This window comes from Pipistrellus hanaki (assembly GCF_964339955.1).
Source record: "Pipistrellus hanaki genome assembly, chromosome: 1".
Lineage (NCBI taxonomy): Eukaryota > Metazoa > Chordata > Mammalia > Chiroptera > Vespertilionidae > Pipistrellus > Pipistrellus hanaki.
Genome location: NC_140503.1, coordinates 157,196,301 through 157,222,881, shown reverse-complemented (window position 1 = coordinate 157,222,881; position 26,581 = coordinate 157,196,301). Strand labels below are relative to the sequence as shown.

The 26,581-nt window shown below is 39.3% G+C and overlaps 1 protein-coding gene across 1 annotated transcript; it reads right to left on the bottom strand.

Moving 5' to 3' along the window:
- Positions 1–641: 641 nt before the first annotated feature.
- PPM1K (protein phosphatase, Mg2+/Mn2+ dependent 1K) lies at positions 642–26,318 on the bottom strand. The gene is made up of 7 exons (XM_084882305.1): positions 26,131–26,318; positions 18,715–19,232; positions 16,909–17,009; positions 8,671–8,836; positions 8,399–8,543; positions 7,295–7,429; positions 642–4,737 (listed from the first exon to the last, which is right to left on the bottom strand). The coding sequence occupies exons 2-7, from the start codon at positions 19,152–19,154 to the stop codon at positions 4,606–4,608; spliced, it is 1,119 nt and encodes a 372-aa protein (XP_084738431.1). The 5' UTR covers positions 19,155–19,232; positions 26,131–26,318; the 3' UTR covers positions 642–4,605.
- Positions 26,319–26,581: the final 263 nt, after the last annotated feature.

Genomic DNA, 26,581 nt, shown 5'->3' with positions numbered 1-26,581 from the left:
TACATTTTATTCAATCACAGGACATTAAAAATGGCTTATGGTAAAAGCATAATGCGATGTTATGCAGTATCACTGCCAAACACCTGTTTCCAATTTTTAACCTTTTTTTTTTTTTTTAAAGAACAGTTTATTGATATTCAGAGAGGGAGAGAGAAAGATTGGTGTAAGGGTACAAGATTGATCCATCAGCTGCCTCCTGCATATCCCTGACCAGTGATCAAGCCTAAAACCCAGGCATGGCCCTTGACCAGAAATCAAACCAGCAATCCCCTGGTGCACGGGATGATGCCCAACTAACTGAGCCACACCAGCCAGGGATGTTTCAAATGTTTAATACATGGAGATGCTGCAGTGAAATATACCACAGCAAAATAAGGTAGAAATCATCATGACCATTTTCCTCTGATATACCAACAAATATTTTGGAAGAAGAAAACAAAAAAGAGAAGTTTTGTTTTAAATAAAAGAGATTTGAATAGATAATATACTTTTTTTTTTCAAAGATTCTTCACATTAATTTTTCAAACAGCCAGAATTTGGCCACTAAAAGAAATTTGCAAACATTCATTGACTCTATTAGTGTTCACAGGGTCACATAATAAATGTTGGTAAATCTGGTTGCCAAATAAACACAGTTGAACTTTAAAGTGTTTAATGCATGTATTTTATTAAAATGGTGTCTTGCACTGCGATATGTGGTTTCAGTCTGTTCAGTTACTCAATAGATACATTTAAAACAATGGTCAAAGCAACAATTACATCAGCTCACTATAGAAAAGGATATACACCCAAGTAGCACTTTGGTAAATCATAAAACAAATGTGTACCAGAGCAATTCGGCAGAAATCACATTAATTTTGGACATACCACGCTGCTATATTATGTACTGGAAGCCAGTGGCAGATGAGTCATTCTTGGAGGTGGGATAACTCCATGACCTCACAGCCCAGAACACTCAATATGACCATCAATGAACCGTTTCAACCATCCAACAACCAATGGGAGCTGCCAGAGAGCCAACTGTTTTTCCAGATGCCAAACGCATCAGGCAGGTCATCACAATCCGGCCTTTTATTTCTGCTTAAATCATCCAGATAAGTGAATCTAACAATAAACTGTAACCCAACCAAAAATGTATGTCACTTTTCAGACATAGGCATGTGAACAATTGAAGTGCTAAAGGAAAATACATGTTGAATTGTTTGGTGCTAAACTTTACCATCCCTTCCCCCACCCTGCCTTGAAGCATTTTCTTACTATCATATGACCATGAGATGAAATATTTGTCCATTCTTAGAAAGGAAACTGAATGTCCTGGCTGATATTTAAGACTTAGCATACGTCTACTCATTCCCTGCCAAGATTCTAAAAAAAAAAAAAAAAAAAAAAAAAAAAAAAAAAGATAAATCAAATTCCTCTTTGAAAAAATAATTTCTATTTGGATTATGTGCTAGTAATTCTTCAAAGTAAGTAATTTTTTTTAAGGTTGGAACTCAAGTAAAGTTCATATCATAGAGTACAGAGATTCAAAACTGATCCCTCCAAAACTATTTTTTTTTTTCAGGAAAAAAAAATTCATCTGACTTTGAAGTACTTAAACAGAAAGATCTGTAACAAACAAACAGCTGATGGAAAGAAATACAGCATTTACTTTTGAATGTGTAAGGTACTTAATTTGTGAAAAATCACAATTTCAAAATAATTTTGCCAAATAAATGTTGGCAAATAAAGTTTGGCAACACATTTTAGAATGATGATTTATATACTACATATAAATGAAAGGCAAACTTAAATACAAATTATTTAAGCTTAATTACATTAATATAATTTACACCATACCTAAACCCACGTGGTAATAGCCACATGGCAAATTTAATTATAACAACAAAAACACTATAAAAATCCTTTTATTTACTTCCATTTGCATAATTCCCAATAGTAGACCATCCATGTATGCTTATCTTTTATGCATTATAATAATCTGCAAATTGTCCTTCAACACTGTGGCTTGAAAAACAAACACAAGTATATTTCATGCCTTAGTCCAAGTTAACCAGCTTGGAGTTTTAAAAGCTTTTGAGGTGAAGCAGAGCAGAGCCTGACCAACCCTACAAATTTCCCTTTGACAAACCTGGAATCTACCTCAATGCACTGGTGACTCATACCTTTGAAATTGCTAACATCACTCCCACCTTCAGATTTTAAAGGAAAAGGAAAATGGCAATGTGAAGAATTCAAAACAAAAATGAAACTTACATCTCTAACTATCATTTTGTGCTTTAGAGTTTTTATTTCCTTATTAGTTTGGAAATGCTCCATATTCTGAAATGTAGGTTGCATATTTATGTTCCACGGATCTGATTCAAAAAGAACAAGGAAGTTTTCCAGCTCCCTCATCTACCTTGGAGTCCTCACTTCTCAGACAACAAATAGGAGACTATATCCTTTTCTGTGATATTTTCCTTTCTTTCACCAAACTTCCTTTGAAAAAAAAAAAAATGAGATACTTCTTTACTATTTGTTTTTTTGTATTTTTGTATACAAAATTTTAACATAAGCTGGAAAACTCAAGATTCATTTTCTTCCATTTCAAAAAAAGGTGAGAGAATGTGAACAATATATGCTAGGCATTCTTCCTTCTACTAAGCCTTCAGATAAAACTTAAAGAAAGAAAAAAGGTCAACCCCCAAAACTGAGAGTTGAAGATATATACTACACCAAATTTATCTTTTTGGTTTTTCTTTTGTTTCTACAGCAAAACTCCATGTCATTCTTAACACCCAGTATTTTCCTACATCCTATTTTATAGGCAAATTACCGTGTAACAACATAGCTTCAACATACTGGTTCTTCCCTGGTTTTCCACATAATCACCTACCATGAAATATCTCCTAGAGCCATTTTTAAAGTCACCTCACATACTAATAACCATTGATTCTCCACTATTAAAACTGCCTTCAGTTTGTCAAGAGTCCCTAGATATAAACATCAATAATTTAAAGCTGTTGAAAGAGCTACACAGGATTGTTCCCTTTAAATTTTATGTCACTGCAAAATATACATATGTATATACACTCACACATATAACAAATTTACATTGTCTACAGAAATAAACTGCAGATATAATTCCAAACACACATTTAGAGATTGACATTTTAACAGCAAACTTACATGTAAATATAAGGAAGTATAGTTTTATACTCTTACTAGAGGTCCAGTGCACAAATTCATGCACAGGTAGGCCAGCAATCAAGGCCTATCAGGGGGCCGGCCATCCAGGGGGAGGGAACCTGGGAAGGTGGCCAACTGGCCCCCAAATCAGAGCCTATCAGGGGGCTGACTGGCGGGGGGGCGGAGGAGAGGGGGGGGAAGGACCACAGGAGATTGGCCAGCCAGATGGGGTAATGGGCCATAGGAGGTTGGCTGTGGGAGCGCATTGACCACCAGGGGGCATCTCCTGTGTTGAGTGTCTGCCCCCTGGTGGTCAGTGGGCATCACAGCAACTAGTCGACTGGTCATTCCGGTCGTTCCAGTCATTCAGTTGTAACAGTTGCTTAGGTTTTTATATATATAGGTATTACATAGCAAGCTGAAATATAGAATGCTTTAATGTTTTAGATTTATCCTTTCTTATGAGTCTTAGAAATAAGCAAAAAGCTATGTATATACATACGCGCGCGCGCACACACACACATACACACACACACACACACACATATATAGCAGTATCAGTCAATATGGTATTATTACTGACAAATTATCCAAATTGCTTAGTCTATACAAAAAGTGACATAAACATATTATATACAAAAAGAGTTAGAGACAACAAATGAAACTTTATACAAGATACTTAATACCATTGGTATTTAACTTCAAATAGCTTTGACCAGAGGACTCAGCCTGTTCATTCTGTTCTGATATGAAAGAATAGTCATATCTCTATAATATTCTTAGCTACAAAATGGGAATGAATTGGGGGAGAAGGGTAACCTTGTGACAGTTGAAAAATATAAGTGCACTGTTTAGAAATATGTATATAATTTAGCATGTCATATTATTTGAATTAATTTCTTTTGCATTGTTACATGGACCAGTTAAGTGGTCCAGAATACAAAATATAGTAACAGAGAACTCAGTTTTCACACTAATTCCTTGGTAAAGTTATTAAAAATTAAAACATTTTCTGACAATACATTGAGGAATTGTGAAAAATACTGACTACTATTAAAGAATTTAAAGACAAGAACCTGTTCAAATGTATAAACAAAAGTGATCAAAAGAAACTCATAGCTGCCTAAGAGTTTTTAAAATTAGAAATGTAACACTCAACAAGTATATCAAACCACTTTTCATGAGCTCACTCAGCTTAGAAACCCACAGTAACTGAATTATACATATATTTATACCGAGTATGTACAGTTGAACATAAATATGACGGCTGTTCCTGACATGGTTGACGGTTAGGTAAATGGTTTACACAAGCTTGTGTACTGAACTAGGGAGTCACAGGTTTACTCTGGTACAGTTGACGTTTTTATCTAATCAGCTTCTTTATTTACTTAGTGAAAAACTGTTGCACAGAAACTCGAGGTCCCAGCCAAGCACTCAGGCCCATCGCCCACTGGAGGCGAAGCCTCGGCTGAAGGAGAAGTTGATTTCGGCGTTCTTGTATTTCCCCCAAGCACCAAACGGCACCACGATGATAGTACTGTTGTCTTCGGCACCAAACAGCATTGCCTGCGGGGTTTGGCAGGAAGGAAGAGAAAAACACTGGAAATCAGAGTCTGTACCAAAAAGTATCCTCCTTCCTCTGGCAAGTCAACTGATTTAACACAGTTACTAACCCGATTATGTCACAGTGTCTGTGATTCTTTCACGGGGTGTCAATGCCCAGTTTATTAGATTGCACATAGAATAACAGATGACCCAAAACAACCATATTGACTATATTCCACTGCAGCAATTTTGGCAACAGAAACACCAATGGACTAAGGTATAAGATTTGCAGCTACTGAAGAAAATATCTGTCAAGTATTTAGCACAGGAACTAATACAAGGTATAGATTCACAAAGTGTTAGTCCTTACCTAGCAATTCTTTTTCCAGGAATTTAACCTAAAGAAATAATAACCTAAGGAAGTGGACATGTATAAAGTTATAACTATAAGAAAGTTTATGCTCCCTACAAAATGAAAAAGTAGCATAAACTAAATTTCACAGAATAGGAGAACTATAAATCAATTTCAGGAACTAATTCAAATGGCAAATGAGATAGTCAGCATAGTAAAAGATACTTGGGATTGAAGCAAATGTATTTCAAAAGACCTCACAGCCTCAAGTTGAAACTGTGAAGGAAAGGGTTGATCAAAATATCTGATGAAAAAGCTTCAGAAAGTAAAAAAGTTTTACAAACAAATTGAAAGACAGGAAAAAATGCACTATCAAAGTACTACAATAATTAATATGTAGCAAGTTCTTACAATAATCATGAAAAAGGCAAGCATATATAATAATAAAAGTATAATATGCTAATTAGACCAGAGCTGCGAGGGAAGCCCAGGTCCCAGGTGCCGGAGGGAAGCCGATGCTGGCAGCCAGGGGAAGGAAGGCCTACTCTTGCACAGATTTGGTGCATCCGGCCTCTAGTATAAGATAACGGAAAAAGCAAGCTGTACACAGATGAGAAATACAAGCCATAAAACATACTAGAAAAGTGTAAATTGAAATATCTCTGAAGGGCAATTGGTAAAGATTAAAAGCTTTAGAATATTGTGCATTCTTTACCTAGCAATTTTTCTTATTATAATAACCTCATAAATTAGAACACATTATATCAAGAGAGGAAGTTGAAAATTAGGAAAGAAGTGATCATCAATGAAACTGGGCCCGTTTTCTTAATTGAATGAGCACACATAATAACCAAGTGAATAATTCATGCTTACCCACTTATTTTTGAGCAAATAATGCTTTTTTTAGTAATGTCTTTACTGTCTTAATTACAAATACTAATACTTAAAATGTGGGCCATGCTGCTCTCTATGTCCCATCACTTCATTAATGAACTCGCTTTCACTTTAAACTCTAAACAAAAGTTTGGACCAAATTTGACTCCAGAATTGAAAATGTAAAAAATCAGGAAATGCCAAAATAGCTGTTGAATTAAACTGTGCCTCTAATGATCGGTAATGGCTCTAACTTAAAAAGTTACCCAAAAAGAATATTACACAACACGTGAAAATTTTTTGTTTTCTCTACTGGTATTATGCAGCTTCTAAATTTTAGCTCTGACCAACACAGTAGCATACAACACATCCACTCATTTTTTTGTATTTTTTTTTTCACATCCATCCTCAGAAGCCAGAAGTTGACCTGCTATAGTGTTTCTGTATTGGGTAATTACTTGGAGAGTCTAATTTAATGGTCAAGGGATTAGACTTGGGAAACTGGCAGTCCGAATTGCTTAGTCTATACAAATTGCTTCATCTATAGTTTGAAGCCCAACCGACAACAAATATTCTGCAGCTTAATGGTTTTGTGGTCTTGACTAAATCTATTTAACCTGCGTGCCTCAGTTTCCTTCATCCATTAGAAAGAGATAATGCTAGTTCCAACCTTAGAGAGTCATGGTGATAATTAATGAGTCAAACACCATATCAACAGAAGAGTATCTGATACATAGTAAGCAATACTAATATTTAATATTATAATTTACTATGTGCTGTTACTATTATTTCAAGATGTGTACAAAGCCAAAGAATAAACATAGCACATTTTCTTGGCATATTAATTTTACTTAACTATTTGGGAGAATTGTAAAAAATGTTATTTGTGGTGTTTGTGTTTCTTTAAAATATATTTTTATTGATTTCAGAGAGGGAGAGAGAGGAAGAAAGAGAACCATCAATGATGAGAAGGGAATCATTGATCAGCTGCCTCCTGCACACTCCCTACTGAGGATTGAGCCCACAACCCAGGCACATGCCCTTGACTGGAATCCAACCCAGGGCCCTTCTCTTTCTTCCTCTAGTCAATTTTACACTGGATTCTGTAATATTTCCAGTTTAAAACATTTTTATGCCCAAAGGGCTAGGGCGTAAAAATGTTTTAAACTGGAAAGATTACAGAGTCGAGTGTAAAATTCATTGTACACTGGAGCTGAAACATAAGATTCAAAGAAATCAATCTGTGGTGGCCCCTCCAGGCTGTACCAAAACCTGCACCTGGGTTTGTCCTTCTCTCCCACCCCACCCACCCTTCCCCAGGGGCCTTTTGTAGCAGAAGCTCAGCTGTATCACCTGTTCAGTCACTGCATGGGCTGCTTCAGTGGGATCATGGCACTGATTGACAAAGTCACAAATTTCTTGACTGTTCACTATAAAATTAATTCCATCCGTAGTAAGGACCAAGAAGCTGTCATGGGCATGTTGTAGCTGCAATAAAACCAAATTCATAGGATTATAAACTACACTTGGCCTTGGAGTGATCATGATTAGATTTGTTTGCTGAGTGGTCATCTGTGTTTACAGCTTGTAGGCAAACAGAGTGAAAATGGAAGGCTTGTATTTAGGGCAAAAGTAGCAACATTTAGCTTCAACCACCAAGGACAAACCTAACATTTACTTAGTAACACCACAAAGGAAGCAGCCAGCTGGCGGGGTGCCAGGAGCCGCAAGCTGTAATGGTGGAAAGCACCTTCTCTGGAGCCAGGCTTCCAGTTTGAGTATGAAACCTGCCTCTATTTTTCTGCTGAGCAAGCAGAGGTAAGCTGGGCTCCATATGCTCTAGATCTGTTTTCTCTATAAAATGGGGCGGTAGTAGCTATTTTGAACAGAGCCTGACATATAGCAAACACGATATAAGTATTTCAGAGAAAATCAGTATAAGTGGGCTACCTATAATGCATGAAACGGTTCTGTTAATTAACAAACGTTTGCTACCATTATTGGCAGCCTCTGCTACACTGTGCCAGGTACTAGCATGTGAAGGGATTGCAGAGAGGGAAGTGTTGGGACATGTCGGGTAATGTGGACATTAATTAGTATCACAGGATGTCACAGAAATTGAGATGAAGCGATTCTTTAGCGTGGTGGAAAAGGAAACAGGATAGTTCCCAAGTGGTGGTGAAGCTAAATGAGCAATCGGGTGCCCATGGGGAAGAGCAGGGAAGCCACATTCTGCGGTAATCCCACAGAGGGGTGAAACCAAAACCAAACACACCATCACACAGTGGGCCTGGAAGGTGGTATCTTGTGTTCTCTGAAAAGTTTCTCTATCCTTCCCTTAACGACTCCCTTTTAAAAGTTACTGGCTTCACTTAAGGTTTCCAAGAAAGCCTGTAGCTGGAGACACCGGCTTTCATTCCTTGCGCGTGTAGCAAGTGTTTGCAGGTCCTTTCCTACCTTAATCCTCTTTGTTTCGGGTTCTGCTATCACACCGCTGCTTTTAAGATCCAAGTCTCCAAGACTCCTCGTCATCGCAAGTCTGCCATTCACATGAGGCTGGCCCAAACTATTCCACGCTACAAAACCGCCACATTTCTTGATCCTGATCAAGAAAAAGTTAAGACCGGAAAACAAGGCACGGTTAAATTTAAGCATGAAGTCAGTTTAAATGCCAGGTTTGGTATCTATGAAGTAGACATAAAAAGCATCCTCATCAGTTGGAGGTGTACCTTTCTTTTTCATCTTTTCTTTCCGGAGTATGGTCAATGGTCAGCTTGATGGATTTTCCTTTTCTACACAAAATAGCCCGGCTGTCCCCAACACTGGCTACAACCAGTTCAATACCGTCTCTCAACAGGGCTACTGTTGCAGTAGTCCCAGAGGTCATAACAGTTGCTGAAAACATTATGAAGAAGAATGCAAGTTATTGACAGTCAAATGATCCAATACGAAATTTTCATTACAAAATAAAACACAGGCATGTTAGACTAATTCTGAAATGTACCGCTGTAATTTAACTAGGGCTATGCAAGTGAAAAGCAAATGAACTATGTAAGTAAGAGCATGCAGAGAAAGGAGTATTGGATTCGGTGACAAGGCTCCATGCAAACAGAAAAAGTGGCTGTCCTGATTGGGAAATAATGCATCACTGTCCCCAGATGGCCTCTATTTAGAACAAGTAGAGCTGAGATAGTTTATTACAATAACATTATGACACCTTTGTGTATACATCAGGCCTCAGAATTAAAAGCATTACAATTTAATTAGATTGGCTAAAAAATTAGGATGGCTTAGGTCTATTGAGCCCATTCAGGCAAGCCGACTTTTCTATAATCTATGGACTCAGATGTTTTCTCTTTCATTTCTTACTCCTATCCTGTGGAAATAATATCAGTAAACAGGCTAAGCAAAATATGCCAGGGGCATATCGTTTGCTCTCCAAGAGCTATATTTTATATTCTTACCTTCTACAACTATTTCAATTTTACAATTGTTTACCCCCCAAAAAATCCTAAAATAGTTCAAGACCTGGCCTTTTCTGTTTATCTTTCTGGTACCAGTCATGAAACAAAGTTATGGCCATCATTTTATTAGGAGAAAATTGAGGGGAAGGATGAAATTCATTCTGGTTTCCCATAAGCTGGGTGCAGTTAACACTCCAGAAGGATCGAACACAATCCGTCTTTGTCCAAATGCAGGACAGCACTGCCAAGGGCTCCTCCCGTGGTTGTTCCCTGAACCCAGAGCATTCCAAGAATGTTAATTTTCTGTGACCAATAACGAAATCAAATGTTACACGGCTTGAGGTCACCACTATTTCCTCCATCCCATCCTAACTGCATTTTTTTTCATCTTCCTTTGACTTTTTCTAACTGTGTCTGCTCTCAATTTATTACCACTGGTTAAAAAAAAAAAAAAAAAAAAAAATTTTAAGGTGCATTGAGCCTTGCCAAAGAGAGAATAGTGTAACATTATGGGCTAAAAACTAAAACAAACTGGAAGAAATGAAATAAAATAAAAACATTTAAAGCAGGTATTGTCTTTTGTAATGTGGTCAATTCTTTAGAGCACCTATATAAAATATTCAGGTGATAATCCAAAGATGATTTTTACTTCAAAGGTAGATTTAGGAAAAAATGAAGTGATATTGATTTCACTAACAGAAGCTCAATCTTGACTTTTTTTTTTTTAAGAGATAATTTTAAAAACTTCATCAGTAATTCACTTTTGGAAAGATATATATTCCAATCAGTTTATTAATGCCTGCTTTAATCAATAAAGTAAAATGGAGAAAGATGAATAAAGCCTACTTTAACCTTTTATATCCATGCTGAATTAACTGAAAAATAGCATTTATAGTTCTACTATCTTGCCATGTGTCTGTTGATTTTGGAACTGTTGTGTCAAAGCCACAATGTCTTGGCAATGCTAAATTGTATTCGTCACTGTATGACATAAAATCGGTGATTTTTTATTACAAATGTTAATTAGAGCTTTCCAAACACTATAAAATAGAATCATGAGGTTTAATGGCTATAATATTTTCAAATTATTGGAAGAGCCTGGCAAGAGAACAGCAGAGGTGTTTTATTGACTCAGATGCTACCTGTCCAGGGAGATTAGTTACCTCTCCTTTGTTTAAGCTGTCAGCGGCAGCTTTTTAAAAAGTACCTTTTAATTGGCTGCATCAAAAGAATTAAAGTTTCATAAACGACAATTTCAAGTTTAGCTGTTCAGGATTATAATCCATGGCTCTGCCACCTAGGAATTTCAAAGAGCTTATGTTTTCACCAACCCAGCTTCACAGTTCCAAAATCCAAGGGTTTAAGGGAAAGCTTTCAAAACTAACTGCTGGTTCAGGTTTGCTAAGCATCTAATTATATAAATATTAAATCAACATTTACTTTATTTAACATTTAACATAGAAATAAAAATTCTCACTTTTTGCCCTAACAACAAAACTATAAAACTAAGACATCTTTCAATTAAGTTCTTAACACTCACTGGACATTTCCTACTGCAAGTCATCTCAACTAATGGGGCAAAGAGGATGTGGGAACCTTCCAGTAGTCCAGGCTAGGAACCGCTGGACTCCTTCGCCTGGGACAAAATTAAGCTGGTCTCTCTTTCCACTGAAGCCCAGCGTATAGTGTCCACGGGCTCCAGGTCTAGAGCTGCTGCCCAGGCACAGTTCTCTGCCACAAATAACACGCACAGAGGCAAATAGGAAATTCACCCAGGAATTGTGCTCAGACATTACAAACCTGCAACACAGGGGAGGGCAGAGAAAGAGCTGCAAAATAAGGGGAAGGGTTTTTATGTTGGTGAACACTTCACTTGCAGATTACTTAATATTCCAGGAGATGCCAAATCAAAGATTCCAAAACTCAGTTTGCACGTGTTGATGGTATTTTGTAGTCAAGTCTATTTTCTCATCACAGAGTTACACTGTTTCGTTTTGTGGCTTCCCAAGGTAGGAAAAGCCATCTACAAAGGCTCATGTACCAAAACACACAAGTGGTGATGCAGACACACATCTGCATACGCTCTCACACAACACACACTCACTCGGCCTGGAAGAGGAAAGCAGTAGCTTTATTGGCTTGGGGAAAAATGCACTGCATGTTCGTTTGGTAGCAATATCAGAACTGTTTCAAAATCAGAAAGGAAAATTCAAAGTCTAGCATTGAATAGAGTATTTGTTGTATCTTACAAACAGTACATAGTTAGAGAAGATGTGAACCACAATATACCACCAAGTTACTGAGATTGAAATGTATGCATAGCAAGGAGGGATCAAAGCACCTCCTATACCAGATACAAAGAGATTCGTATCTCTTTGTTAATGGAGCTCAATGCAGGGGTTTAGTATCTAGAAGCCTTCCCCCCCCCTCCCCCCAGTAGAATGATTGTTTAAATAAAGGCTAGTGGAGCTCTTGATCTTTATATACTTCATAAAGTGGTGTCTCTGCAGCTCTCTCTTTCTCCCAGTGTTGCAGGTCAACATATCAAAACAAAAATGATCAAGATTTTGAATGGCAACAGGAAGAGCAAAAGCTGTACTGTTCAAGGCATAACTCCCATACCCCTGCCCCCCCGCCCCCGGTAATTATGCAACTGGTAATTAAGCACTATGTATAGACCAATACAGTTTCAATATTTATTTAAGATGGGTGTTCCGGACATGTGTGACTCATGAACACCCAAATCAAAGAGCTGAGATCAGTAACAGCACAGTAAGAGTATCTCTTCAGTGCCATCCCTCTATTTTTTCTCTTTTGGCTACCCTAGCATAAGAAGGGTACTCCAAAGCATTGCCTTTCTAACAGCGGCCGTGTTGTAGGTAAATTTTTCCATAAAGAAATCACAGTATGAAGAGCTTGGAAGTTTCCGGTGAGACTCACAAGGCTGTCACCATCTCCAACTCTGAACGTCAGAGCAAGTCTTCCCGTTTTTATCCATTTGTCTCTTGAGAAGTTTTGTTGCTTTCAAACCTTAAGCAATCTAGAAACACTCTGAGTTCATAGGATATACAGAATTACAATCTAAGTTTTCTACCACCTGGTTTAAGTGGCAGTTTCATAAGCAGTAGACTAATGGAATCATTTGAATGTACTTGCTGGTTAGTTAGTAAAATATACATGACTGGTGTAAATGGAACTAAAATTTTCAAAGATGATGATGAAATTAATTATGCGCAAATAAGGGTAAATTAAAAATTTGTCAATAAATCAATAAAATTGGCAAACAATTTATTAGGGGCTAGAGTCTTGCCATTTCATCATAAGTGGCATTCTGATTTTATTCTCAAACTACCCCCAGTTTAAACTGAAATAGTAAGTATTTTAAGTGCTAATGGGGTCATTTGAAGTACTAGTACTTTTTGCAGATGTGACAGTTTGGGAATAGAGCCTTTTTTTTTTTTTTTTTTTTTTTTTTATCAACTGGTTGCCTCCCATATGGGCAACTTAGGTATGTGCCTGACTGGGAATCGAACCTGAGACCTTTTGGTCCACAGGACAATGTTCCAACCAACTGAGCCAGGGCTGGATTAAAGTCTTAATGAGAATGTTTTATTTTTACTTTATTTTCACTTTCTCTTAAGAAAGCTAATGTAGTATGATTGAGGGGCACTCCTCTCATTTATATCTGAAATTCCAATATTAGTAATTCATTCCTATGAGTAAACCAATCTTTTTTCAGGTTTTCCCTACTTAAAATTCAAATCCACTCAGGAGTGAAAACTCATTGAAACATATGCATTATACTAATATTTTGTTAAATTAGCTATAGAATAATCAAGGAATAAATTATAAGGACTTTGGTGAGGGCGAGTAGGCAGTGGGGATCAGTTAGATCCAATCGAGTACCTTCCAGATTCTATGCAGGGTCCTGAACAATGGAAAGTCAACCCGGAATAAGCATGGTCCCCAACTGCAAGCTACTCACAGGAAGCATTAAAGGAGAAAATGGGGCTGATGCTAAAAGAAAAGGTGAAAGAAACTGGAGAGGGCAAACTGCAATTATTTCACAATTTTACGTAACTAATACTGGTCCTACCCATATTAATGTCGAAAAGAATAATGTCACCCGGCCAGCGTGGTTGAGCATCGACCTATGAACCAGGAGGTCACAGTTCCATGCCTGGTCAGGACACATGCCTGGGTTTCAGACTCGATCCCCAATATGGGGTATGCAGGATGCAGCCAATCAATGATTCTCTCTCATTGTTGGTGTTTCTATCTATTTCTCCCCCTCTCTTCCTTTCTGAAATAAAAAATATATATATTTTTAAAAATAATATTGCCCACTGAAACCGGTTTGGCTCAATGGATAGAGCGTTGGCTTGGGGACTGAAGGGTCCCGAGTTCGATTCCGGTCAAGGGCATGTACCTTGGTTGCGGGCATATCCCCAGTAGGGGGGTGTGCAAGAGGCAGCTGATCTCATCGATGTTTCTGGCTCTCTCTCATCGATGTTTCTGGCTCTCTATCTCTCTCCCTTCCTCTCTGTACAAAATCAATAAAATATATTTTATAAAATAAAATAAAATAAAATAAAATAAAATAATATTGCCCACTCTTATAATTCTTATAATACTGACACGGCTTTAGTTCTTACTTAAAACTAAATAATAATAATAATAATAATAATTAATTTAAATAATAGCTTTGAAATTTGAAATGGCCTAAGGGTTTTCTTAATCCAAAAAAAATGAAAAGTTAAACAACATAAAGCATTCTATATTTAGTAGCTTTAAGACATTTGATAAAATAGGCCCCAAATGTCTACTGGCAATTTTTGCCATTTTTTAAAGCCTTGGCATCTTATTAGGAATTTTAAAGTTGTTCTTAAAGTACTTACTAAAAAATACAGACTAATCCATCTATAAAAATACAAAATAAGATTTTAAAAAAACAATGCCATAATAGACCTTATTTCTTTTAATAATAAACTAAGCATTATTCTGACTTGCTCCATTATGCTTGCAAACAAATAGACATTAAATAAAAAAATAGATTTTAGAATATTATTAAAGTTTTTTTTAATTGATTTTAAGAGATGAAGGGAGAGGAACATGGATTTTTTGTTACGTTTATTTATGCTTTCATCAGTTGATTTTTGTACATGTCCCAGGGATCAAACTTGCAACCTTGGCATATTAGCACAACGCTCTAACCAACTGAGCTAACTGGCCGGTGCAACCTTGGCATATTAGGAGATGCTCCAACCAACTGAACTAACCGGCTAAGACTGAAAGTTCTGATCATTAACTCAAAGCATATGACAGAGGAGCTAAATTAAATACATACATTTTAATTTCATTATTAGAAATGGATTGCATTTTTTACAATTAATTTCTTTGAACAACCTCTATTAATATGAGAAAGGCATCATTAGTAAATTTCTTTTAAGGTCAGCAAGTTAAGTAAATTCTCTCCCTAAATTCTGAATTTCCTTTAGTTATAATTTATTATTTAGTAAATGACTGGGACCTGACCAGCATGGCTCAATGGTTGAGCATTGATTTATTAACCAGGAAGTCTGGGTTCAATTCAGGGCACATGCCCCAATTGCAGGTTTGATCCCCAACTGGGGGTGTGCAAGAGGCAACCTATCAATGATTCTCATCATTAATATTTCTATCTCTCTCTCTCTCCTTCTTCCCTCCTCTCTGAAATCAATAAAAATATATTTAAAAAGTAAATGACTGGGGTCTTTTACTTAACACTAAACCTATTATTGTTTTCTTTGTTGATTAGGTCATTTACAAAAGGGCTGGCTGCACCCATGAAGGATTTGTTTTGGATTGCTGTCCACATTCCCATGTTGAACTTGAACATTCTCTTCTGAAAACTTTGCCCAGTAAGTTCTGCCTGTTTATAGAACAACTAGGGCACACCACCTGCACCATAGCTGGTAAACATCATGGTATTAGATATAGCCAATCTAGTTATAAAGGAAATAAACATGCAATATTTATACCAATTTTCAGAGTTATAAAAATTAAGTGATCAGAAAGTGTTTTAATGTCCTCCGTTCATTCATATATTTTACCCATTAAGAATAGTTTTATGCCTAAAATTTACCTTCTCTTGACCCCTATTTTTCATAAGATGAGGAACCAACTAGAAGGAAGAAAAGCCCAAAGGAATAAAGGGGAAAATTAGCCTGAATGAATCCCTGAACAAAGATGAACTCTAATGCTTTTCTGAGGCTTATGACAATGAAAAGTTCCTCAAAAATGAGGGGGGAAGCCCTGGCCAGATAGGTCAGTTGGTTAGCATCATCCATCCAGATACACCAAGTTGAGAGTTTGATCCCCAAAGAAGCGACCAATGAATGCATAAACAAGTGGAACAACAAATCAAAGTTTCTCTCTCTCTCTCCCGCTCACACCGGTATCATTTTTTTTTTTTTTTTAAAGCAGAAAATCCTTTTAATGAGTCATCCTAGAGACATTTGCTCTAATCCTTATCATTAAATATGCCCAGGAGTGAGGCCACAGTGGGTGCCAGGAAAACCCCAGCAACTGCCCTTTGTCTCTCCCTGGGTTTCAGTTTCGGTTTATCTTGGAACTGGGGGGAATTGCCATTTCCAGGCATTCCAACAGAAAATTATGAAAATGACATTTCTGTGGTGGATGAACCAAACATAAATTAATATTATTGCATGATCCATTTTCATTCTACATGCATACATTTATATGGTTGTGGCAGTTTTTGAGATTAACTTTATAAGCAAAAACTATGGGAGCCGGCTAACTAGAAAACATTAACTATATTTTCTGAAATGGTTTTGATAAATTTAATCAAAATCCTAAACATTTACGTACTTTCAGTACTTAAGAACAAGCAACTCACAAAATTTTAAATTCACCTGTGTTTAACACAAAAACGAAATATCACTAGCTACAACAGGAAAGCTGCAAGATCAAGTTTTTTTTAAGGAGGAGGAGAATAATATCTTCATTACAATTATACAAAGTAGTATGTGCTAGTCATTGTCTTTTCCTGTCTAAAACCAATTAGCTATTTTCTCCTTGCCTGACTAATAACTGTTCTGATTAGATGGGATTACTGTGTAGTGTATTTCAATTATTTGTTCATCAAATTCATCTAAACAAAAATAGTCCCTCTCATAGCATGGATATCTTGTACATAAAATATGAAAACAGATAAAAGTTTTAAAAAATAATTTAAAGTTAAAATTCAATATCAGAACCATTTGGAAGCTTCCATTTCCAAAAAAATTCTCCAATATACATATTTCATTTAAAACTGAGGTACTATCATTAGTTTAAATTCCAAACAGCATATAAAATGATTCTTTATATAAAATCATTTTCTACATAAAAATTTTTACAAAGAAAGTTCCATTAAAATTCCCCACCCCTAAAGAGCTTAAATTGTTTCCATTTTATCTAGATATTCCCCAGTACGGTAAGGAATGTGATTGTTTTACTTACCATCAGCAGACAGATGGGCATGCCTCGCAAAGGCTTTATTTATTTCTAGAAAAGCCAAGGTCAACACGGTTTCCAAGTCCTTCTCCTTAGGAAGCAAATCCCTTTGTGGAGAGGGGAAAAAAGAGGCCCAAAACATCAATTTACAACAGTTGTCTTCTCTTCCTCGTCTCCTCTCCTTCAGGTCATTCTAGCTAGCAGTCACTGCCTACAATGGACCTCCATGGCTTGCCTCTGAGGTGCTCCTTAAGTGTCTCCTAGGGGAGAGGCATAGTGATAAAGCCTCTAAGGACACTTAAACAAAAGTCCAAGCTCCCATATTAACAGATTAAGCATTACTGCACCTACAGTTACTTACTAGTATGTGCAGTACATAATACTTGATAATGATAATAAAAAACTGTTAATGGATTTACTATTCTATGCTTATTTTAGAGTATACTCTTTCTATGTATCAAAAATAAGTTTGCTGTAAAATAGTAACCATGTTACACCAGCAGCAGCCTTATACATCTCATACTAAGCTTCATACCTCTCATACTACCCTGAAAGGTCAAGTTCTTTCTTATTAAATTAAGTCACTGAGTTCTTCTGCAGAATAAGGCAAAATATGCTTAAATCAATTAATGAACAGTATACACAGGAAGACAAGAAACAGTCATAGCCACAACTCTGTCACATGTTTCCCCCCTCTTTTAATGCTAGGAATAGTGTGGTTCTCAAAAATACATTATACTAATTGCATTAAATAAACTACGTAAAGGGCTCCAAAACACCCACATTAAATGCATTTCCCCATACTAATGCCAATTATCTAAAGCCGTTTTCAACAACTGTTCAAAGCTATTCATGCCCCTTGAGAGTATAATTACTACTTATTGAAGCACTAAGTGCCATGTAGTAGTAAAATGCTTTTGATCGGTTCTTATATGTTAGTTCACTTGAAATAATCACAAATCATGTACCATGAGTTCTGGCTGTTAAAAGAAACAATAGGCCCAAAATGGAGTCACTTGTGGCTAAGCCCATATCACCAAAACAAGGCTTAACACCTAAGTCAATTGCAGTTCCAACCTTTCCCAGGAATAATAATCTTAACTGGTCAGTCTGGAATTTTCTGGTTAGCACAAATGAGGTAACCTTCATACAGGCTTTTTCCATTAGTCAGAGGAAGAAGTAGTCTGCTCTTTCCTTATCCCTTTTCCCCTCTGCTTACAAAGCCTTCCATTTGGTTTCATTTCCTGGGAGCACCTTTCTATTTGTTAGATGGGATGCTAGATTCAGGAATCGCTCAATAAAGCCAATCAGATATTTTAAATGTGCTCTGTTGAATTTTTGTTATTTAACATGGTCAATGCTATCACCAGGGAAGTTGTTGAAACATACATTTCTGAAATGGTAATAGTCATCAGTAATGAAGGGTATGCTTAAGCTAGTTCTTGTTCATGAAACAATTATAAAATCACTCAAATAACTACATTAAGACTGAACATCTTGCCGAAACCGGTTTGGCTCAATGGATAGAGCATCGGCCTGCGGACTGAAAGGTCCCAGGTTCGATTCAGTCAAGGGCATGTGCCTTGGTTGCAGGCACTTCCCCAGTAGGGGGTGTGCAAGAGGCAGCTGATCGATGATTCTCTCTTGTCGATGTTTCTAACTCTCTATCCCTCTCTCTTCCTCTCTGTAAAAACTCAATAAAAAGATATATTTTAAAAAAAAAAAAAAAAGACTGAACATCTTAGCCAAAAGGTTAAAGTTTAAACATAAAGGCAAACTGCAAACTCAAGAGTGAAAAGTCACTGTACGTACATGATGCATTTCTCCATGTGGGTGTGACAGAAATCAGCAGCTGCAGGCCCACCGTGTCCATCATAAACAGCAAAATACAGGACCTCATCGGTCAGCTGAGCAAAGTCAAATCTATCTTCATTCTCTTTCCTTTTGCCAATCTGTGAGGCGCAGCCCACCTTTTCCAAGCTGATTTTGGGTATTGGCTTGCCATACTTAATGCTGGGTGGTAGCAGAATTGGCTCATCGATGCGGTTATCCCAGATCCCAAAATTATCCCAGGTGGCTGGACGCCCGCTACCGTCTGAGTCAAACCGAGAACACCTGGGCTCTGACGTGGAGCTGTGGCAGGTGGGTGTCACTCGCCGGTCATCCTGCAGCAGGCGGGAGCTTAGCAGCACTCTCCTTCTCACCTGGCCCCCACCACTTCTCACCAAAGTCATTAAAGCAGCTGTTGACATAACTCAAATCCAAAGGACTCAGTAGTCAGGGAAAGGTCAATGAACAATAATGGAATGTCTTCAAGAAAAATGATGCAACTAAATGAAAAGAAAGCGAGAGAGACTCCATCAGCAATTTTGAACGTAACTGATATATTATGAGATTACCAAAATGAAGGCATTAAAGAATGTGGCACCTAACAGCCTACTTCTAAAAACAGCAGACCAAAAATGACCCACTATTTACCCCATTCAGAGCTTAACTTCCATAAAAATTTGACAATGTGCACTTATCATATAGAATCAAGCTTTGACCTACAATCACCTTGGGATCTAGTTAAAATGCACTGGCTCAGTCTGTGTGCGTGGGGGCCCATGATTCTGCATTTCTTACCAGCTCCCTGGGGGTGCCTGCCTGGTCCAGCAGGCAGACACTTTAAGTAGCAGGAATATAGGATACAGAGATAAATAAATATTCTCCCCATCATTAACTCCATCGTTCTGAAGAAAAGGGACAAATATTACTAACAAAGTTTCTTACAAGCTTTGAGATAGAAATAAGAGAAGAAAAAATAACTGGTTAATCGAATGTTTATGATAGTTCTGTACCCAAAGAGTGTCCCAGTCTCAGCAAAGACACACTTAGGATCTAAGCTTTGTTATGTTTCAAGATTTCTCCATTTACTAAACTTGACATATGTATGTTGGTTCATGCAAACACTCCCGGAGGCACAGGATAAGCCAGTTCTTATGTTTCCCTTTGCGGTAGATACCCCTAGGGAAGGTGTGTCATCTCGGGATTGAGGCGCATACATTTGTGACCAGCAACCCTGATTTATGAGCAACTGATCTGTGCATTTACATTAAGAGTTGCTGCCGAAGCCGGTTTGGCTCAGTGGTACAGCATCGGTCTGCGGACTGAAAGGTCTCGGGTTCGATTCCAGTCAAGGGCATGTACATTGATTGCGGGCACATCCCCGGTGGGGGGGTGCAGGAGGCAGCTGGTCGATGTTTCTCTCTCATCGATGTTTCTAACTCTCTATCTCTCTTCCTCTCTGCAAAAAGTCAATAAAATATATTTAAAAAAAAAAAAAAAGAGAGAGAGAGAGAGTTGCGGCTCTCCCCTCACACAGCCCCAGGAGCCTACCCACACTCATGCCTGCAACTACAACAGGAGACAACACTTCTTTGAGATGTTTATTCTGCACCCCCACTTCTGGACTCTGTCCCAAAACTAATCCTAAAACTTCCTCCGGGTATGGTCAGGGGGAATTTATACACCACAGGTTGAGAACCACTAGCAGGGTCGCCCAAGACCATCGGAAAACACAGATATTTACATTACGATTCATTCCAGTAGCAAAATTACAGTTATGAAGTAGCAATGAAAATAATTTTATGGTTGTGGGCCACCACAACATGAGGAACTGTATTAAAGGGTCGCGGCATTAGAAAGGTTGAGAACCAATGTGCAGGAAGAGCAGTTTCTGGCAGTTTTCCATACAAAACAAGTTCTAAGCAGAAATCCATCTCCACAGTACTTTGTTCTGTTATTTTATTAATTGAATAGATAGCATGAAGTTAAGATTTAATCGTGGCAATGGAGGGTATACAGATGTTATATTATTCTCAATTGTATGTTTGAATAATTTCACAATAAAAAATGAGTTTGAAAAAGTAGATTTCCCCAAAAGGCACAAACATACACAATAAAAACAAGCCCAGTTGAATGAATTTATAAGAAAATGTGTTTAGAGATTTTTGGAAATCAATGTAGCTATGTATAAGAGGAGGCAGACACTCAACACAGGAGCTGCCCCTGGTGTCACTGTGCTCCCACAGGGGGAGCACTGCTCACCCACAAGCCAGGCTGATGGCTGGCAAGCACAGCAGTGGTGGCAGGAGCCTCTCCCACCTCCCAGCAGTCCTAAGGATGTCCGACTGTAGGACATCCCCCAAGGGCTCCCTAAAGGGTACATACAGGTCAGACTGAGGGACCCCTCTTCCCCTTCAGTGTACAAATGTCGGTGCACCAGGCCTCTAGTGTTATAATAAAAAACTTAGAAGGCCATCCCTTCTTGGCCTTTTAGCTGATATCCTATCTAATAAAAGAGCAATATGCAAATTGACTGTCACTCCAACGTACAAGATGGCTATCCCCATGTGGAAACAAGATGGCCACCACAAGATGGCCAGCAGGGAAGGGCAGTTGGGAGGAACCAGGCCTGCAGGGGAGAGCAGTTGGGTGCGATCAGGCCAGCAGGGGAGGGCAGTTGGGGGCAATCAAGCCTGCAAGGGAGGGCAGTTGGGGGTGACCAGGCCTGCAGGGGAGGGCAGTTAAGCACAATCAGGCTGGCAGAGGAGCAGTTAGGTATCAATCAGGCTGGCAGGGGAGTGATTAGGGAGCGATCAGGCTGGCAGGCAGAAGTGGTTAGGGGCAATCAGGAAGGCAGGCAGGTGAATAGTTCGGAGCCAGCAGTCCTGGATTGTGAGAGGGGTCCCAGATTGGAAAGGGTGCAGGCTGGGCTGAGGGACACATACACCCCCGTGCACAAATTTCATGCACCAGTCCTCTAGTCGTGTATAAAAGACTGAAATTCACTTCTTTTATGACAATGTTTTGAGGTGGTGGAGACAGCATCTCTGATTATCAAGTATCTAAGAGAAGTAACACATTCCAATGCAAAAAAAGAGGCATTTATTCCTTCACTTCTCATTGAAGGTTATATTTTATTCAGCTACAATAACTGTCAAATAAATGTGATGACTTGTGGAGAAATGTCAAACTATAATAAAATCTAGCAAGTAAGAGAACTAAGTACTACTTATTGGTAGAGATAATTCACAAAGCACCTTTATTACATCTAGAAAAAAGTAAAAACTTTAAGTGTTTTGATGAGCAAGCTCATTCATTTTGAAGAGTGCACCAAATATTAGCAAAGCACTCTTTTGGTTTCAGTCTGAAAGCATGTATGCTATATTCAGCCTTAGGCCATTTTGCAGTCTCATGCACCTACTTCAAACAAGAATCCTAAAATTACAAACAATATTCAATAAAGTTATTCTGCAGTTTTTATGGGATACTCTTGTCCCCCCTTTCTCTATCTTCCGAATATAAATAAATAAATAAATAAATAAATAAATAAATAAATAAAGTAAAACAGTGCATTCTCAGCAGGGAACAAATATCCATTGAAAGCATTATTAAAGAATAAAATAAAATGCAAGTTGGGGCTTGGCTGGGCTCGGTGGTTAGAGTGTTTACTCATGCACAAAAGGGTCTTGGGTTGGGTTACCTGTCAAGAGAAAAATATACCTGGATTACAGGTTTGATCTCCACCCCAGAGGCACCTGTGGGAGGCAACCAATCTCTTTCCCTCTCTCTCTACTCTCTCTAAAAATCAATGGGAAAAAATATGCTCGGGTGAGGATTAGCAAAAACAAAAACAAAAAACGAAAAACAAATTTGGTTGTTTCTTTATGCCCGCATGTATTAAAATCAATCATCATATTGACCTCCTTCCTCATTTATTATCTGCACAAGCATCTCAGAAAGTAAGCAAAACAGTCAGAGAGAAGCATTTGGCATAGATGAAATGTCAGGCAAATATATAGCTAGTTTACATAACTAGGTCAGCATCAATTATGCAAACAGGAAACTCTAAGAAGTGGTTCCATCCTCTTTCCCATAAGTAATAACTAAGTCATACTAATCTCCCACATATTCTCAAGAAAACAATTCAAAGAGGACCTGTGTTCCCAAGCTAAGTAACAACTTTGTACTATGAACATCAAGAAGTTTCCTCCATTGCTTCAAACTAGGAATCAGCCAACAGCTCTCCAGCTGCCCAAGGAAATGTCTATATACCAATTATCAGGCAAGAGAGTAGAACTTATGATGTAAAAAACACAAAAGAACATTAAAAAAAAAAAAAAAAAAAAAGCAGTGCTTCTTTCTTTAAAAAAAACAATTAGTGTTCTTTATAATGAAAAGAGTGGAGAGCAAACTGACAAACACTTAAGAAATATTTTTATTGTCAGTTCAGCAATTATAAATCAGTATGTATATATTATTCTGCTAACTAAAAAAGTTATTCAGGAGTCATTTATGCCAATCTTTCAATTGAAAATCAAGGCTAGCTTATTTCTATAAACCATTTTAACATGTATATTCAATCTTTGAAAGTAAAAGTCATCCAAAGGCTCAAAGGGCAGAAGTAATTCTGCTTGAAAGCCATTTGAAGACTCAGAAATGTCGCAGCATTACACGGACTAAGAGCACAAGAAAGCATAATTATACACATCATATTCTACTAGCAAAAATTAAATGTAAAAACTATGCTAAGCAAGGAAATAAAGGTAAATAACTTGATCGGACCCAGCTACATAACAGATGTTATTTATATAAGCAACATAAACATAAACTGCATTGGTCGTCATATACCAAAAGGGAGGGAAAAATCCATCTTCCACTTAGATCAAACTGTTTTCCAAATTTCTTCTTATTTCCCAATCAAAACCAAAATGTATAGCTCACATTTACTTTACTCACATGAATTTTTTTTAAATTCACACACATACACACACAGACAACCCTATATATTCTACATATTGTCAATAAATAAACTGAAAGTACTTTCCTTTTTTATCATTTTCAAATTGATTTGCATGACCAGGCCTACTTCATCTTCCTCTTCCTCAGTACTTTAACTAGCTAATCTGATCATCTGCCACAGAACTCGGACTGTGAAAAACATTGTCCCCTAGGTTAGCACTTCTGACTGGGGCTGGGAGGAGGTAGATGGAGGGGATTCTCAGCAAAGGCATAAAAAGTAAGAGGCATAGCGATTCTACATAAAATCGCTGGTGAAAGCCCACATCCTGAGAGCAAGAAATCTCATGTGAAAAGCATCAGGCATGACGAAAAACACATTTAGGTTGTAGTAAACTTCTGAAGTACATACTGTCCTCGATTTAAAAACAAAAGGGGATGTGAAGAAAAGCCACATGTACTGCTGCAAGATAGCTGTGCCAATTCTACGTTACAAACCCTCAATGGCTTACACACCTCAGAGCTGTCCAAGTTTATTTCTGGAGAAGGAAGGCACTTTCTCTGGCAGGAGAGTGCACTTGGGCTTTGTGTTAAACAGCTCTTGACTGCTGGAAGCAGGTCAAAAGGGCAGTTTATGTTGTCCTTTTAAGTCCATGCCAAAATTGGTCAGGAGGTCTAAGAATTAGTACTACTCAAACCTGCTTAGATCTATCCTTCCAGCAAAAATACTTCTAAGTATTCATAGGTGCCCATTATAAAGTGATGGTACTCAGGCATATTTACATCAGTGACTTCCATAATGGAAACACCAGGTAGTTTTAACATTCTTAAGCCAAATATTTTTGTCAACTTTTGAAAAACAGACAATGCATCCCAATAAATTCAAATGGTATGGACCCCTCCAGAATGTATTTCAGAAAATATGGAGTCTACTTTCTCTTCATCAGTACCCGGGCTAGGAGAAAGGAAAAGAAAACTGACTAGTTTACATGAGGGAAAAAAACAACAACAGAAACTCCTATGATTCCCCTTAGGTGTGACGGGAGCCTGTGTTTAGATGTGTGATTAAAGAACAGGGGAGCAGTGAAAAGTAGTCATTATTCTAATTCCACTGATATCGCTTAAAACATTTTAGATAATGTGGCTACAACTCACAGACTATTTCAGACCTGCACCTTTATACTCCATTGGAGAGGTTTACCTTCACATCCTATCCTGCATCCCTAGCTCCTCTCCCCTCTCCTTTCCTCTTCTCTAAGAGCCCGGCCAAGGGAAGTGCCTGTGTTAGTGGTCAACAATGAGTGATTTAACGTTGCAAAAAAAAAAAAAAAAAATCATTCGTAAGATCTCACTACCCAATGCTTTCATATTCCTAAATACTTCATCCCAGAGGTGCATCTGTCCTTTCCCTAGAATACAACGAAGCCATTGCTGTTTTTTCAGGACAATGATGGCCTGTCATTTCAGTAGTCGCTTCTTCTGAAACCACAGGTTCACCTCATTCTTCCCTCCGCACGGACGGAGGGAGGGTAAAAAGCACTGCGAGGCCGGATGGCATCTCTGCAGCCTAAAGCTTCCCACAGCCAGGCCAGGGAAGCGGCAGAAACCCCCAGTCCCCTGGCTATTGCCACCGTCGTCTCTGTCTTCATCGCCGCCTAGGAAATCTGTAACCTGCAGAGAGCGGCACCTCACACAGACATCGCCGAGCACAAGGCCTTGAGATCACCACGCTCTCCTGGCAAAACAAAGCCCACGTCTTCACATCGTCACCCACAAAGGCTCCGTCCGCATCCTTCTCCATCCCGGGGCCCCGAGAAGCCCGCCCTCGCGCGGTTCGGGACCCGGAGCGCGGCCCGCTGGCCGTGACAGTGACAGGTGACAGTCCGCTGTGGCTCCCGGCAGAAAGCGAGGCAGGTGCTGGGTGCCCCCGGCACCTCCCGCCGCCCCCACACCCTCCCCACCACCCTCCCCACCTGCACAGCCCGGCGTCGCCCACGCCTCACGCTCCGCGGCCGCAGCTGCACGAGCAGCGCGGCTCCGATCCCCGCAGCACCCTCGGGGCCTCGGTATAGCGACAGGCGTGCGGGCTGCTAGCCTCCCTCCTCCCGACCCCTCCGCGGCCCCCTTCTCCCCCCGGCTCGGCCCACCGCCCTGGCGGTCAAAGTCAAGGCAAGAGCCCGGGGTCTCGACCGGGAACGGCTGCTGCCCACGGTGCAGCCGGGTGGGCCCTGCCGACCTCGAAAGGGGAAAAACGCAGCCACTGGCCGCGGGGCTCGGGCCGAGGGGAGCGGGGAAGCGGAGCCGGTGTGTCTCCTCACCTTCCTGGGGAACGCCGCCCCGTTAGCTCCGGTCCGGCCCGCGGTCCCGGAGCGGTGGGAGGGGACCCCGCCCGTAACACACATAAAAGGCTCACAAATAAGTCAAGTGCACGCTCCAAGCTCTTACCTCGTGATGGTTAAGTGCCTTGGGGGGGAAAAAATGTGCACTTAGCTAACGAGGTCGGGGGAGGAGGGGCTTTCCCGGTGGGTAAATAAAACTGCCTTCTCCGACGCCTCTGAGCTTTGGAACGAGCAGGACAAGCCACTGGCTCTTCTGCTGAAAATTCTGGAGAATGTGTTGCCCGCTGGGGGGCCAGCTGGAGAGGGGGGCGGGGGAAGGAGGCGGTTCTCCTTGACTGACGCAGCTCCAGCCAATCCGCGCTCTGGAGAGGCGGTGCGCCTGACACCCGGACCACCAATCACAGATCCCGATGGGAACGAGCCTCCCCACCGCTGCAATTTCACTCCGGCCGCCCCCGGGAAGCAGTGCCCTGTAGAGCGACGTCGGCTGGAGCCAATCACAGCTCGCGGTGCCATCTCACGCAGCAAGGCCTTGGCGCCCCGGCCAATGAGGAGGC

Excerpts from the sequence above, each read along its gene's own strand:
- PPM1K (XM_084882305.1), bottom strand. The coding sequence starts at position 19,154 with ATGTCAACAGCTGCTTTAATGACTTTGGTGAGAAGTGGTGGGGGCCAG. Across the intron at positions 8,837-16,908 it reads TGCCCATCTGTCTGCTGATG|CAACTGTTATGACCTCTGGG; the intron begins GTAAGTAAAACA and ends TAATGTTTTCAG. Across the intron at positions 8,544-8,670 it reads AGAAAAGATGAAAAAGAAAG|GATCAAGAAATGTGGCGGTT; the intron begins GTACACCTCCAA and ends TTTCTTGATCAG.